The sequence below is a fragment of the Gavia stellata genome, chromosome 12 (genome assembly GCF_030936135.1).
Source record: "Gavia stellata isolate bGavSte3 chromosome 12, bGavSte3.hap2, whole genome shotgun sequence".
Taxonomy (NCBI): domain Eukaryota; kingdom Metazoa; phylum Chordata; class Aves; order Gaviiformes; family Gaviidae; genus Gavia; species Gavia stellata.
This window is the reverse complement of record NC_082605.1, coordinates 25,368,506-25,385,188: the sequence shown is the minus strand read 5'-3', so window position 1 is coordinate 25,385,188 and position 16,683 is coordinate 25,368,506. Positions and strand designations below refer to the sequence as shown.

At 49.9% G+C, this 16,683-nt stretch overlaps 1 protein-coding gene across 1 annotated transcript in view; it reads left to right on the top strand.

The window, feature by feature from the left end:
• The window catches only part of PLXND1 (plexin D1), an 85,715-nt gene that overhangs the window by 51,262 nt on the left and 17,770 nt on the right, over positions 1–16,683 (top strand). The window contains exons 19-27 of the mRNA XM_059823251.1: positions 12–287; positions 1,208–1,357; positions 5,288–5,402; positions 6,464–6,571; positions 7,273–7,385; positions 8,625–8,732; positions 9,811–9,941; positions 10,346–10,544; positions 16,458–16,604. Of these exons, the coding sequence (XP_059679234.1) occupies positions 12–287; positions 1,208–1,357; positions 5,288–5,402; positions 6,464–6,571; positions 7,273–7,385; positions 8,625–8,732; positions 9,811–9,941; positions 10,346–10,544; positions 16,458–16,604 (1,347 nt within the window). The remainder of the gene's footprint in view (positions 1–11; positions 288–1,207; positions 1,358–5,287; positions 5,403–6,463; positions 6,572–7,272; positions 7,386–8,624; positions 8,733–9,810; positions 9,942–10,345; positions 10,545–16,457; positions 16,605–16,683) is intronic.

The following is a 16,683-nucleotide window of genomic DNA, read 5'->3' as shown; positions in this document are numbered from 1 at the left end:
CCTGCTTTCAGAGCTGTAAGGTTCACACCGATACTGTGATCACCTGCCCCTCTCCAGCTGCTTCCAACATCACTGCAGGGAGCAAGCCGGCACCCGTCGATTTCTATCTCAACGGTTGCCTCTATGCAGACGACCGTCCAGCTCTGGATGAGGAGATGTACCCTGAGGAGGCCTTGCACATCAGCAAGTTCAGCCTGGAGTACTATGCCGACCCCCAGTTCTTCACAGCCAAAAAGGAGAAGTGGATCAAACACCATCCTGGCGAGCCCTTAACTCTGGTCATACACGTAAGAGAATGGCATTTACAGCTCTCCTTCTTCAGGGGTGTTGCCTGCTCCCCACTGGGAATCTCTTCAGTCCTAAGTGCCAGCATAGTGACGGTCCACAAATGCAGGAGAGAAAAGCAGGGTAGATGAGGACAGGAGGGGCAGGAGCCGCGCAGGAGCAGGCTGTTCCTGCTCAGCCTGCTGCACCTGCATCAGTCTTCACCAGGAGCTGCAGCCTCACCTGAGCATGCCCTTTGAGGCATGACGACAGAGAGCTGCGTTTGAAGGATGTAATAGCAAGAAGCTAAATAAAATACTGGACGTATGAAAAAGAATGATAATGCACTGGCCTGAAATCAGGCAGGTACTCCAGAAGGTCCTGACAATAGCTATTTATTCCTGCAGAAACAGGTCATGCATTCTTCTCTTTTGGCTACTGAATTCAGTTCAGTTAACAAGGAAGTCGGGATACAGCAATTGAGTGGCTCGGACAATGTGCAATAGTAATTCAAAGGCCATTGTTCACTGCAGGATATCCTCACTGCTTGCAACATGTTTCAGAAACACACTCCCCCTTTCTCAGGCGCTGCAGACACATCCCCTGGCTATCTCCTCTGTTGTACATCCTTCCCCCCTCCCAGGTGGGCGCTTAGATCCTTATCTGTGGTGTACAGCCAGGTCAGATCAAAAGCAGATTTTTCCAGATTCCACAAGGGGCTTGCTTGTCCCATGCCCCTTGCTGAGTGAGGAATGGGAAACAGGAAAATAGGGAATGGCCCGGTTCTGGGTTTCCTGTGGAGTGCTGGAAAAATGTCCTTGGAGCGGGAGAGTGTTCCGAGGTCTGAAAATCAGCAGGGAATACGGAAAGTAAAGCGGGAAAATCCATTGCAATTCTGACTGCTACTCTAAGACTGACATCCTGATTTTATTTTTGTCATTAGAAAGAGCCTGACAGCCTGGGCCTGGAAAGCAATGAGTACCAAGTGAAAATTGGCCTTATCTCGTGCGAGATCCAGATTGTTTCGGACAAAGTCATTCACTGCTCTGTCAACGAGTCGCTGAGCACCTCGGAAAGACAGTTACCAGTGACGGTGAGTGCCAGGAGCCTCCACGCTCTGAGCGCATGGGGCAGAGGGGGTCCCTGTTGCAAACCCTGCGTGTGAAGGAGTCGGCTGTGTGCACAGGCAGGACCTGCCTGGCATGCTTACGGGCAGCCTTGCAGAAGGCCACACAGACGGAAGGATGGACAAAGCATGCTGTGCTTGCGGCTGTCCCCAGGGAGGCTCATTGGCGGGATGCAGGCGTAAACAGTGCTAAGGCTGCCCTGAGTCATGGAGAGGGGCTGCCACGCTCCAAATCATGGGGCACCGGCAGCTGCCTGCTGAGTTAATTGTTCTGTACGCGGGGCGGCGGGGGGAAGATTTTGTCAGTTCTTGTAAGGCAGTGTGAAATCCCAGGCATGTGAGGTTTTGTCACTTGCAGTAATTTTCTTTCTGCCCCTCATGAGATACATTCGGGGATTTCCATACGGTTTTCAGTCAGATGGCTTCCTACTGCCAGCAGGAGAGCAGCAGTGGACATGAGTCTCCGACCCTTACCAAGCTGCAATTAGCCACTGGAGATGGGTCCCTGCGTGTGACTGGGGATGGCAAGAGGAGTACGCAGGGCTGGAAAGTTTCGTGTTGCTTCCCAGGGGCTGCTCTTTTGTCACTGTGAAGAGTTCAGCGTTTGGGGCTGCTGTTCATCTTTGTGTCTGCAAAACTCAATACTTTGTTACTGTCTTTTTTTCCACGGAGGGCTTGACTTAACTGCTCTTCTCGCCCTCAGTTTCCCTCATGTCATATGCAGCCCGTTGCCATGCAGGGATGTGACTATGGCTCTTTGTATCTGGAGAGAAAATGCCTCCGTCTCCATGGTCTGAGACCCTGCAGCCCTGCTCCCAATCCATGTGTTAACAGTGAATGGGTGGGAGCCTGTGGCGTGGGCAGGGAGGAGGAAGGCTGCAAAGGGAGTTGAGGAGGCTGTGGACTTGAACTGCCCAGAAGAAAGGCATGAAGATGCATCACCGATTCACCACCACCAATTCACCACCACCAATTCACTGACAGGGTTGTCCAGTTTACTGGCTACAGTCTGTGGTGTATGAAATTCTGTTGCAAACTGGAAACATGGAAATGCAGAAGTAGCAGAATTTCCCAAGTCATTTTAATGGAAATTTTAAATAGGGTAATTTTGTTTTTAGTGAGAACTGAGAAACAGGGAAATCCCTCAGGGGAAGAAAAGGAATTTATGAGCTTGCTAGTCTTGGTTTGACGTAAAACATTCAGGGCACTGCCCTAGTAAGTCCCTAGAAAGCAGGAGAATGATACCCAGCCCTGAAGTATCACATAGCTATTAAGAGTGTACCAGCAGTGACAGTGCAGCTAAATAATCAACTTGTATTCACGTCTGTGTGCACTTATTAAACCTTCATACATGGTTTGAGTTATTGCCTGCCGGCCATTTCATAGGCAACATCTGCCTTTATAACATACTTGTAATAGCTTTGATAACACAGGGCCAGACTTGCACAGTGGTCCCTACCTGATTTGCATCAAGGACAGCTGTCGGGGGCTGCAGAAGCCTTGCCTGCTGATGGAAATTCTCTTTTCTGGCAAGCTGAGATGCCTGTTGTGACTGCCCAGTTTGTTCTTGTTTAGATGGTAGAGCTCACATCTGCAGTGATCAGAGCACAGGAAAAGAGCCGTTTAAAACGTGCCCCACTGTTGATCTTAATTCTGACCGTGATTTTGGGTATGCCTGTTCTGTGAAGGTGTTCTTGGGCCAGGTCTGTGTTAGCCAGTCGCACAGGGCAGCAGGAGCTGTCTGTAGAGAGAAGGAGCCAGTGATGAAGATGGGGCTCCTGAGCCTCCCTGTGTTTTGGGGGTCACTTTCGAGCAGCTCTTCTGGGAGTGCCTTAGGTGAGCTGGAGCTTGATTTTGGTCTAGTTTAGTCCCAAGGGGATCCCGTTCACACCCTGGGAGGCTGCAAGACGGCTCCATTCCGTAAGCCGGAGCGCGGTTCCCAGTGACCCCCGAGGTGGCCCTGTGTCCCAGCAGTCCTGCCCAGCCCCGACAGTTCTTCCCAGGAGCGGAGTGTCCTCTGGCCCTGGCCCCTTCTGCACCCCCCGCCATGTGCTGGTGACAGGAAACATTGCCATTTAACCTGCAACCTAATTACAAAAAATTGTATTGAGTAGACCCATCCAATAAACAAGAGAAGCTTGCTGAGGCCTTCAAACCCATTTTTGTTCATGACCAAACTGTTTAAACACTGAATTAAACAGCAAGCGTGGGATTTCTCCTCCGGCAAATGCAAAAGGTTGAGTTGGTGGGGAAAAAAAAGACTCAAAATGCATCGAGGACTTGCCTCATAGCAGCATTTCAGACAAAAGAGGTGGAAATCTTGAGGCTAGGCAGGGTGCTCTGCAGACTGTCAAATGAACCTCTGCAGATGCTTGTGCGTCGCTCATGGCTCCCCGTCCCCATCCAGCATCTCAGCTCCCAGCCGGCGTGCACTGGGGAGGAGACTGAAGCGCTTGGTGTTGGAAGGTGCCTGGAGGCACCGTCCCAAAAACCACCTGCACCGGAGTCCATCTGAGGGCTGGTACAAGGGCACATCGGGGCTTGGAGTCGCAGGAGCCTGGCCGCGTGGTCCAGCGCTGATGGTCAGAGGTGCTGAAGGTTGTTCTGACCCCAGGTGATGGCAACCGGCTTTGCCCATGGCATGGCAGTCCTTCCTCTCTTGCCTGTGGAGGGAGCAGCGCAGGGGCAGACCTCCAGGCTTGTCCGGATGCCTTCAGCTGGCAGCATCAGTGCCCTCACCAGCGCTCCCGAGAGCAAGGGCTTGGATTTCCCAGTGGGTGTGGAGCTGTGCACTGCATGATGTTTGATGCATGGACGTGGTGGGAAGGCCCTGCTTGTGGCACTACTTTGGCCCAGCTGCTGAGAGCTGACTGTAATTTAACCACAGCGTGCACCTTTCCCAGAGGGGCTCCATGACACAGATGTAATCACAAGATCATTCCATCTCTTCCCTACCTCGTTTTTTGCTCAAGTTTCTCTCACTTCTCTTTCCTTGAGAGAAGTGAAACTCACATTTCCAGAAGCGAAAGACTTGCATGGTCATGAGTTTTCCTTATCAGATGATGCTGTTGAACCCTTTCATCCCAGGGGCCTAGAGAGCCTTTTATAAACAGCGCTGAGTAAACTTACCAGCCTGCCTGTGATGTGTGTTGGCCTCTTCCCTTCTGGTGATCAGGAGACCACAGGACTGAGCTCAAGTGGTTTGTGCCTGGTGTCACAAGAAATACGGGTTGGGAGCAGAGCCAGCACCTCCTGATACCCAGTCCACTGCTTTGTCCACAAGATCATTACTTGTCTCTGATCTCATTATTATTTATTTTTACTCCCCTACTTTATTTGTATTTCAAAGACTTTAAAGTTTCTTTATCCTCCTTCTCCTGCATGGCAGCAGTTCTGCTTTTGGAGGAGAAAGGAGAGTGCAGCTGGGATTCAAAGTTGGATGATTAGTGGAAGTGGTTTTCTAGTAAAAGTAGTACAGGCAGCACTATATGGTACGGTGAGCTCTCTAAGAAAGGGTTGTCTCGTGCTCTGGGGTGGGTACGGTGGGGCCGTGATGTGGGCTGGAGCCTGTGGCTTTGCCACTGAAGCCCTATATTGGCCCTAGGATGGGCACCACTGCGGCACCACAGCCTGCTGTGAGCTGGCCTCGGCTTTCCACCGGAGCACGCAGGAAGGGATTTGGGCTCTTTCGAGGCACACAAAGTCCCCAAGGTCCAGCAGTGAAAGGCACAGCCCAGCCTCCCCGCGAAGCCTGGTAGGCTGAGCCAGCGTGGTCAGTACATCCTTGGGCGAAGGTCTGCCAAGCGCTGCCCTGTAGTCCCTTCTTGCTCAACCTCTGAGCCTCTTGGCAACGTGCTGCTCAGCTCCTGCTTTTCCTCCCTCCTTCTCCCTCTCTAGATCCAAGTTGGAAAGTTTAACTACACAATTGCAATGCTGCACCTTGGGGGAGGAGAGACCGCAATCATCGTCTCCATTGTCATCTGCAGCATCTTGCTGGTCCTCTCTGTCGTAGGTAAGGGAACAGAATGATGAGTTTCCAGGCTGTGCTGCGGTTTTTTCTCATTGTATGTGGAAATGTGCAGATGACTCACTCACACATTAGGAAACCTCTGAGTGCTGCAGTTGTGCAGTATCTGAAACTGGTCTGGGTCCAGCAAGTAACCACGCTTCTCTGTACGGGACCAAGCCAGTACCCAGGATCAAAGCTTCCTGCAGCATGGAGCATTTGCTGGCTGAATCCATAGTTCAACTCTGTTACTTGAGCCTGTGGTATTTATAAATTTACCCTTCCCCCCGAAACACTTGGTAGCTACTATAATACAAAATAAGAAAGGTGTGAGAAAGTGGTCTTGGACTTGAACAGGGCTCACTCACAGGCATGACTGTCCCAGACCATACCAAAGGCCCACCTAGCCCAAGGTCCTGTCATCAGCAACAGCCAGTGACAGGCGCCTGGCAAAGAGTATGAAGAACAGAGCGAGCGTCCTTAGCTGCAGATCTGGAGCAGACACAACAGTTTGCTAACTTCACTGGAAGCTGTGCAACACACCTGTGTCCTCTGGCTAGCGTATCTTCTCATCGCATGCCCAGAATGGCTGTGCAGCAAGAAACCTGTCAGTTCACAGCAAATGAGGTGTTTCTAATAGGGATTTAATTTATTTTTAATAAAGGTTACAATGCACACTATTTATTAAATGCACCACCCATCATTAGAAACATATTTCTCGAGGCATGGGAAGACTGTCAGACATGAACACTGTAGTACAGGTGGTAAACATCTTAAAATCTGTATTCATTAATCAGCTGGAATACATTAATATACAGTTAAGCTGAATATAGACAGCCCAGGCCTAAATTGAAGATGACAGTTACAGCATGATCATTAAATTCCAGCTGGTTTTACTTATTTACAGATAATTGACAACTGCCTGATCAGATACTAGTCTTCTTGTAGGTGTTAAACCAACACTGAGTTTAGCTTTCTGCACCCGTGTCAGCAGAGGACCATTCTGATCCCAGCTGCAGCTGCTCCAACGCCCTAGTCCAAAGGCTTGTTCCCTTCCTCTTTTCCAGCTCTCTTTGTGTTTTGCACAAAGAGCCGCAGAGCGGAGCGCTACTGGCAGAAAACCCTGCTCCAGATGGAGGAGATGGAGTCGCAGATCCGGGAGGAAATCCGCAAAGGTAAGTCACCATGCTGGGCACCAAGGAGGAGCCAGGACTAGGAGGGAGATGCTGGAATAGCAGGTTGGAGTCATTCGCCTTCTACTCGGTAGAAGTTTATAGGATTATTTACAGAATTTCTGTCATCGCCTTTGAGCTTCAGCAGGGTTTGTGAATGAGGCTTAGTGGCTGGGAGTGTGGCTCTGCTGCTGTCTTGCTGCCTGACTTGGGCAAGCCACTGATCTTCAGTGCCACTGTTTTCCCTGTCTCAGGGTTAATGGCTGTTCGCTATGTCAGAGGGTTGCTTGAAGGCCACAGTAATCTTTAGCGTGTTTTACGATTGGGTGCAACAAAAATTGCAGCACGCTTCTGCTAGAGCAATGGGAGAAGCAATCCAAGTGTCTGCATCTGCTCTCCCCGTGGTACATGACTGCAACGTAGGCTGAGGTCCTCCTCCTGCAGAACCAGACTGGGGCTGCTCTCCTGGAGGCAGGGGAAATGTTCTCTCTGTCAGTGCTGTGGGACACGATGTATAGTGCTGACAGCTAAACCCTGATGGTAACCTGCTGCTCCTCGAGAAACCCTGCTTCAGCCCACTCAAGGGAAAGGCTTGAGGAGGCAGAGGTGAGACGTGCCATGAATTTCAGTGCCAGCCTGCCTGCTTACTGTCTCAGCTGGTAGAGTATTGTAGCTCTTATGATCTGCGGGTCTCTTTGTGTAAGGTTTTGCGGAACTGCAGACGGACATGACAGACCTGACCAAGGAGTTAAACCGCAGCCAGGGGATCCCGTTCCTGGAGTACAAGCACTTTGTCACCCGGACGTTCTTCCCCAAAGTAAGGCAATACCTCGTTTCACAGGCATCTAATCGCTCCCAGGTCCTTCCTAACCAGATCAGGGCTCTGCTTTCCCTCTGCTAAAGGGTTATTACAGCGTAACAAAATCATTCCCCTGTTATATATTTAGTTGTCATGTATTTCAGCCCCAATTATCGTCAAAAGTGGAGCCACAGCTCCTGGGGTGTGAAGTAAGGTCAGGCTTGCTCGCACACAATATGAGCCCGGCAGCAGCACTGTCCCAGGAGTCGCTCTGGCTCGCCCATTTGATGCCATTGGACACCCTTTTCTGAAAGCATTCTCTCACATGAGCAGAAAGTTCTGGGGACTTCCCCTTCTCACCAGGGACTCCAATGTCACCCCACTCTTCAGCGGAGGCTGAGGCTGAAGGGTGGCTGAAGGGCATATCTCCTGTCGGCAGGGAAAGGGGGTTTTTCGTTCCATGCAGCATGCCACCGAGTGTTCCCGGCTGCTCTGCTGGTCCTCAGGAGCTCATTAGATGCCTCCCCCTTTCTCTCCTCTCTGTCAAAGGCTGGGCACATGATGCTCCCAGTAAGATGCCCCTTGGGTGCCCAGTCCCAGTCTGTCTACCCAGAGTCCTCTTCCAGGGCCGCACCAGACGCGCCGGTGCCATAATTCCCATCATCGGCTGCTCCGCTGTGTCACTGTGTGCCCTTAACAGCGGCTGTATTTCACCCCTGAGGCAGTTGCATTTCAGTGGTGAGGAGTGAGATGATGATTTATGACTGCAGAGTGTTTCATTAGTAGTTATTACTCGTGTTTTTAAGTTATCCAATTTCTATATATCTGCACACTAAAGTCTTTAAGATTCAGGCTGCTATATGAATGTTAGAGATTTAAACATTTTTCCCATCTGTTTCAAAAGTTACATATGTTAAAACACCCAGCACTCCTCTATTTTGACTTAGTCTTCTATAATGCTTTCTCTTCTGGGATTTTTCTAGCTGTCAAATGAGTCTATTTGCAGGCTCCTTACCCTAACAGCCTCGTGTCTGCGCAGACATCTGCCTCCCCCCATTCTTGTGGTGTTTGCTCATTCAAGAGGCTCTTGCAAAGTGTTTAAAGGCTTCATAAACCATACCAATGCATTTCTTCATAATGGGTGGTCTTCAGTTCCGATGACATGTCTCTCTGTCTCGTTTGCTTGCGGTGCACGGGCAAACGAGGAGGTCCCCAGCCGGGTAAGCTGCCCTCCCCTAATGCTGTGCTTGGTTGCAGTGTTCCTCGCTCTACGAGGAGTGCTACATCCTGCCATCCCAGCAGCTCAGCTCCCAGGTGGGCTCCCAGGTCCAGGAAACTCATCCGCTCCTGGTGGGGGAATGGAAAGTGAGTAACCCACTAACAAAACAAATGCTCTTGAGTGGTTGCTAACCATACTCGCGTGTGTTGACAATGCCATGCATTTTCTTGTGGTGCGTGGGGGATGCTTGATCACTCGAAACAACTAACACATACCAGCATCAGATCAGCTTTGGCTGATTGGAGAAGGCAGATCTGTGGATGCATGAAGGAGATCCTCCCCAGCTCCACTGTGGGCTTTTTTTCCTGGGTGTATTGTGTTGTATGTCACTTCAGTCCCATATGCAGTTCATTATAAATGAGATTCCTCCCAGGCAGGGACTTGGTAAAACCTGTTGTTGTCCCAGAGCTGGGTTTCATGTGGACAAGAAGTAGGAATTGAAGAATCAGGGAGTCGCTTAGGTTGGAAGGGAGATCTGCTTAAAGCAGCTCCAACTAGATGAGGTTGCTGAGGGCGTTGTCCAGCTCTGTCAAATATCTTCAAGCATGGAAATCTCACAGCCTCTCGGGGCCCCGTTCCAGTGTCCAACCACCTTAAAGGTAAAAACTTCCTTCCTTACATTTAATCAGTGTCCCTTGTTCCATCTGGTGTCCCTTGCCTCTCATCCTAGCACTGTATAGGCAGAGAAGAGCCTGGTTCTGTCTTTTCTACCCTCCCATGGGACAGCTGAAGACTACAGAGGATCTCCCCTTACCACTTCTTAAGGCTGACCAAACCCAGCGCTCTCCACCTCTCCCTGTACACCCACTAATTGTTTTGGCAGCCCTCAGCTGCACTTGCTCCGGTTTGCCAATGTCCGTCTCGTAGCTTTGGGGGAGCCCAAAACTGACCACGATACTCCAGGTAGCCTCACAAGTGCTGAGCAGAGAGAAATGGTCACTGCCACTGCCCTGCTGGCCAAGCTGCCTCTGATACAGCCCCGGACGCAGTTGTGCCCTTGCCAGGAAAGCATGCTGCTGACTTGTGTCAAGCAGAGGGAGTCAGGGGTCTTCAGTTCAGTACCTCTGCATTCAGCAGGGACATCCTTGCAGTCAAGAAGGATGAAAGCTGGAGGAAAACAGCAAGCAGGGTTCTTCTCACTCTACTTTCTACATTTTTCTTTAGATCCCTGAAAACTGCAGACCCAATATGGAAGAAGGAATCTCACTGTTCTCCACCTTGCTCAACAACAAGCACTTTCTCATCGTGTTTGTCCATGCTCTCGAGCAACAGAAGGACTTTGCTGTTAGAGACAGGTATGAGCTTCAGAACTAAAGACCTGGCAGCTGGACAAGACTGATTTATTCCTAGCTTGTAAGCAATCCAGCCCATGCCTGGAGCCGTGCATTTCAGTTGAAGGTTGAGTTACACTTGCCTCCAAATTTCTATTAGAAACGGCCACTCATAAACCTCTGTTATCCTGAAGAGCACCAAAAGGTACAGAGTGACTCGCTCGTGAGTGTTTGTATCCCTGAACACTTGGTTTACCAATAAGAGGGTGTGAGCTGACCGGTCCTGCAGCACTGGAGGAGGGTTTGAAGTTCTAACACTGTTGAGAAGGCTCATGAAAATTGCCTTTGTGTTCTGGGTTGGTTTTTTTTGCCAGTTAGTTTAGTCTTGTTAGATTGGTGCTTCAGTCATAGACAATCCTGTGTTTCAGATGTAACCTGGCCTCCCTGCTTACTATTGCATTGCATGGGAAACTGGAGTATTACACCAGCATCATGAAGGACCTCTTGGTGGATCTAATAGATGCTTCAGCTTCCAAAAACCCTAAGCTGATGCTGAGGAGAACAGAATCCGTGGTGGAGAAGATGCTCACCAACTGGATGTCCATCTGCATGTACAGCTACCTCAGAGTAAGAGAACCAGATCAGTGCTGTTGTGGGTGCGAGTTCGGCACTGCATGCAGGGGTAATGAGGGATGCATGGGACAGCTGAGGACCTAAATACCTGCCAGAATTGCCACTTGAATGGTCAATCACAGTTGACAAACACCAGTGTATTGAAAGGTTCAAGTGTGGAAAAGAAACCGTAAGTTCAGTTCTCCACTTCTGCCTGGGGATTTGGTGAGATCAGACTTCATGGCAGGCTTTTCGTAAGGCCAGAGCACGAACTAACATTTTCACCGTGCTTGAGAAGGGAGCCGCAGGGGAGTTGAAAAATAACCAGAATGGCTTGAGGTTTTGGAAACTGTTCCAGTTATTTGTTGTTTTCTCTGACCAGTTCGTGCAGCCATAATGATGGTCACCAGCCAGTTCAGCGTTGTCTGTCTTCAGCGCGAGAGCCCCAGCTGTCGGGAGGGATGGCGGTGCCCGGGCAGGGGGCTGCTCCGTGTCGGTGCCCGTTGGTACATGGGGCTCCTCGCACGGGAGGCATCCTGGTGGTTCCATGCTGGCCAGACAGACCTTAGCAGGAGAGGGGGGGTGTCTGTCCCAGAAGCCTGACTGTCTTCCGACGGTAATGAAAAGGAATATATTTGGCATCTCAGAGCACATCAGCAGTCCATCTGCTCAGTGCTTTATCTCCAACATTTGCCAGTTCTGGTTGGAATTTCCCAGAAGAATTGAGCAATAACTTAATTGATTCCACGGCAGTTAATTGGAGGACACCCCATTATACCCACAGGGGAGAGCCTGGAAAAAGCCTTTGAAAAATCTCTTTTCCCAAAGTGTTTGCTATAGCCACAGAAGCAATACTGTATTGTCCTCACACATATCATAATGTCTTCTGATCTCAGCTGATGATCACTTTTTGTCCTAAAGCCTGTGGTTTTGTAGTCTGTAATCTTTCATTTTAGCTCACATAATTAGCCAGTAAAATGAAAGAAAAGTTACAGGAGTAAATGAGGATGGCTGTGCCAATGCAGCACAACTATCCAGCCTGTAAGAGCAGAAAAGAGTGAATTAGTGATTTTTTTTTTTAATCTTCAGTTTTTGTGCCTGTAGTTAAACCATTGGAGAAAAAAAGTGCTGATCTCTCCTTTTGGAGAGTGGAGACCACATGTGAGGCATCTGATCCAAGTCCAGTTTGTGCTAAAAATGGACATTGTGCAAGAAGGCTTTCTCAGGGGAAAAAAAAAAAAAAAGAGGAAAGAAAGTCGAGTCTTATCACGCGGGCATGAAGACTTGGACACATTACATAGCTAATTAATGGCGAGGAGCTCCCAACTGCCCGCACACTGCCCTTCCCTGGGGCGCCTGGCGGGGAGGTGCCCGTCACCACAAGCTTGTCCAGGATCTGTCATGGGGCCAGGGCCAGTCGCCGTCCCTGCGGCCAGGGCAGTGCAGACGGTGCTGGTGCGACCTGTGAGCTGGCTTTCCCGTGCCGTGCCGCCCTGGCCCGCCCCACAGAGGAGGGAGGAAGGGCAGGGACAAGGAAGGACAGGGTATGGACGGAGCTGGTCGGTGGGCAGTGGTGGCCATTTGCAGAGCTGAAGGGTCACCAGCTGAACCTGCATTTCTATCTGCCTGCGGGTGACAGGTCCTCAGCAGCGGCTAATGTTGCATGCCGGGTTTGCAGTCCCCTGCTTGCTTCACCTGCTCAGCCTGAAGCCGTGGCAGTGAAGACCATCGCTGCACTTTCCACCACAGCCTATTTCCCACCTCTGAAAAGCAAACAGTTTCCATACTAGGGCACAATAAAGGGTTGATTTCCAGGAGACTTTCACATCACATGTGCTCCACAGTGAGGGTGAGGGACTTGATCAGAGGAGAAATCATGCTGCCTGCTGAAATACGGAGGAGGAAGAGAATTGATCAGACAGAAATGTCCAGAGAGGCCCTTTGACTGTCCCAGGTGGACAGAAGCTCAGCTGTGCAAAGGGACAGGGGGTCTCACTCCAAATCAGCAGAGCCGGGACCTTCCCCACCGCGCAAATGAGCGCAGAGCTACTGCAGTCAGGCGGATGGCACCTCCTAACACACAGGCTGGTTTCAGTCAGGGCTGTGATTTAAATACTAGTGATAGTCAAACACCTTCCATGTGCCTTGTGTTCCTCTGGATCAAACTCTGTTGCCTTCAGAGAGGCATTTTTTGGTTAAAAAAAAAGGCTGCCCGCCTTGCCTGTAGCACTGGTCTGTCAGACGTGTGACGATGGGTCTGGTTTTCATTCCTGAATTATCCCCATTAATCACAACGTCTATTCGAAACAGCTGCTGCAAAAGTCCCTGCCGTTGTGCAGTGGAAAAATTCCAAGTGCTTGTATTTTCCCTTGTAAGTCAACGCTACATGCTCAAAACATTTGTTTCGTATTAATGCTCTGCCTAACAGTCCGTCCATTTGTGTTTTGGGGGAAAATGATTTGAAGGAGCTGTCTTCAACTGGGAAGGAGCTGCAGGCCACAGTCACTAGTGGTCTGAACATGTGGAGGGCACCTGAAGGCAATGGAGTCACCACTCTGACAGGGGGAGGTTTGCTCGGTGCGTGCAGGAGATAGGATGAAGAGCTAGCAGGAGGCTTGCTGCTTGGGACTGGCTTCGGAGGAAACTTGCAGCATTTGCACAATCGATGCAGACCTCTGTTTCTGCAGAACCGAGTGAGAATTGTAGATAAAATGGTCCATGTCTCTACTTCCTGCTACAGCTTTGGTGGAAAAGGCTGGAAAAAAGCCTTCCTCATGAGATACCATGGTACCATTGTGCCTGGATCCTAACAGGATCAAGGGACAGGGAGTTAAAGGAAAATCAAGGTCCTGGAATTCATCTTTTAGGTCTGGGTCTAAGCTTCCCAAAGTCTTGCATGGGGGATGGAGCTGAGGTTTGGTTCTTCACAGAATGCAAATAGATAATCATCCCCAAATTAGCAGGCACTTGGGATAAGCAGCTGGTTTCTGTGCTTTTCCCACCCCAGCCTCACAAAGACATTTTAGAAATTACTGTAACGTGTTCCTGGGAGGACACCTCTAAGGACTTGTCAGCCTTGTTAATAGGGCAGCAACATGTGAATCCAGCCTGTGCTCTAAACCCCCTTTTTTCCCGAGCATATAAAAACCAAGCCCTCCCACACTCATCGTGCATGAAACAGTTCAAGTAATGCCAGCCTGAACTGTGCTTTCCATTACTGTAAAGTTATTTCAGTGCCCTGGGTAGCTTTAAGAGCCTGTAACAGTTCAGTCAAAAATGAAAATGAAGTCTCATTAAAATACATTCACAATAGGAGGAAAAAAGGCCCCAGACTGTGTTTTTTTAAGTATTTTTTGTCCTGAATCAGCACTCATCTCTTTTAGTTAAACTTCCTTTCTCCCAACTAGCCAAGTCCAAAGACAGTTTTGATTCATTTCCAGATGAGTTTTCCGAACAATGCTTGAGGTTTCCAAGTTTGCCATTTTATCTCTAGTCCCTGCCTGCCAGCCCTTCTTTCCCCTCTTTGAAATTTGCTGTCTGATTAGCACTTTTGCAGATTTCCATAACATCCCACAGTTCCTGAGCCTGAAAGCCAAAAAGCCAAACAGAAATAGTATCTCGCCGGTGGAGCGCTGTCGTTATTTCCCATGCGGCCAGTCCGGGGGCTGATTCTGCTCATGCACGCTGCGGCGGGTCCGAAACGCCTGCTCCTCTGCTTCCCCAGGCTGCCCCTTCCAGTGCAGCTTTACATGGGTGGGAAGGTGCCACACGGTCAGCCCTGACCCGTGCGGCCTGTGCTGGTTTCAAGCTGTAAAGTGCTCCTGTATCAGCAGGACTCGCACTTTTTAAATGTTTTTGGAGGCAGCTGTGTAGCCATTGGCAGCCCCCCCACATCTCTCTGCGGCCGGAGCCGCAGCCGGGGCCAGAGCTTCCCATGCGGGGGACGGGGCAGGCTCCAAAACCCGGCGCTGAATTTAGTCTTGGGTTCGTCCCTGCTGCATGCTCGCACACATGTGACATAAACAGAGTTCCCGTTGGTAGCAGGGCCATCAGCAGGATCTGTCAGCACTTCTTGTGCAGGGTCAGCTTGGCAGCGCTCCACGGTTCACATTACGGGGAAAGCAGGTACTGCAGCCTGGGGATGTCTCCGTGTCGCTGTCATCCCCTTCCTTGTTATCTCATACTCCCGCCTTTCTCTCAGAAACTAACTCTTCTTTATGGCTTCTGACACTTTCTCCACTCTGTTCGCAATCCTCAGCTTCTTGACATCCCCATGACTTCACATCTTTCTCTGCTTTCTGGAAGCCGTGCCTTCCTCCATTTCCAGCACCGGCAGCTCTGCTGCTGAGCCTGTTTTATGCTGCGTGCTCAGAAGAAGTGTTGCAGGAAGTCATTAAACCCCAGCAGAAGGCCCAAGGAGCTTCCCTGTGTTCATAAAAAAAGTTGCCCTTGGAAAATAAAGTGGGTGCACCATTGGCACAGATGGTGCATGCCCACCTACAGCCCTGCTGTAGTGTCTTATCATCAACTGCGCTGAATGCAGCCGAATCAAAATTGACATCAAACTAATTGCTTTAGCAATTATAGGGCAATTAGAATAAAAGAATCACCAAGTCTTAATTAAGAAGCAGATTGAACAGGATTTAGCAGCTCCTAGCTGAGAAATACCAAATCATTCAATATCTGTTGTCTTGAGTAGAATTTCAGATGGCAGGAATGTTTGTGCGGGGTGTGTGTGATGCTCAGAAAGTACATAAATGTGCAATAATTTGCACTTGCCTCATTGGAAGGAAATTGCACATGAACATTAGGGAGAATGGGATGTACTCCAGTACTGAAAAGTTTCTTAAGAAAATAGCTTATGTGTTACTTGCGCATCAGCGTAGCAGACAGAAGTGGATTGGAAATCTGGCATTAAACCATGTAGCTGAATCACATCACAAATAGCTGGTCCCTGTTATGTTTTTTGTTTTCATTGCAGCAGTGTCACAATTCACCTCTCTCCTGTAAGACAAAGTTTGATGAATGTAAGGAGTTAAATGCTGTGTTTGCTTGCTGTCGCATGGGAACAGCTTGTTGACCCTGATCCTTTCTGCTTTGCTGTGATCAGGGCTCTGCTGTGGTATGAGAAGTATGAATGCTAGTTCCCAGAGCCACAGGCACACGCAGTGGGCTCACTTCCATGGATTTTAATGGCAAACCAGGCAGCACAAAGAGGGGTTCAGCTGATGACTTCATGAAAAAGCTGAGCGCCCGAATATCTCTGTAGACCTGGGGTTTTATGCACATCAGCCCCATCCTTGTCCCGCTGAGTGCATTATATTGTACAGTCTACGCTCCATCAGATTGCAAGAAACATCTCTGTACCAGAGTATGCCAAATTCTCCCTGTAGTTCATGTGTAATTTCACATGTAAATTAATGCACATTTGTATTTTGCTGAGCATCGTGCGTGCACGTACCCACTCAGCACAGCCATGCAGATGCCCCTACCTTCTGAGCAGTACCCGAGCGCTCTGCCCGTGAGACAGCAAATGCTGGCACAGCCTGTTGGTGGCAATCCACAGCCCCACAGTACTTGCTGTAGAAGTTGGATGGGATATGTTGATGCTGACAATCACAGTTCACCCTCCCCGAAAATCGCCTGTGGCTGTTGTCGGCTGTTACGTCCTCTTTCCCATCTGCGCTGTCACATTGCCACAAGTCTGAAAACTTCTGAGCAGCCTCAAAGAGATGCTGGCAGGAGTTGGGGGGGCAATGGCACTGAGCACCCACCGGGAATTTGCAGTGCCTGGCGTGGACCAGTCCTGCTCGCCGAGGTGCGGAGGCACCTTCAGTATCCATGCAGAGCCTGTCCTCGCCATGCCGCTGGAAGAAGTTACTGCCATCAGCTCTGGTTTGCTTACTTAGTCTTCTTTCCTTCCCCCAGGAGACGGTCGGAGAGCCCTTCTTCCTATTGATATGTGCGATCAAACAGCAGATTAACAAAGGGTCCATCGATGCCATCACAGGGAAAGCCAGGTACACCCTCAACGAGGAGTGGCTCCTGAGGGAGAACATCGAGGCAAAGCCAAGGGTGAGTACCTACACCCCAGGGGGTCTGACAGATGTGTACCCCGGCAGGGTGGTTGTGCAAGCGCCTGATTTGGTACCCA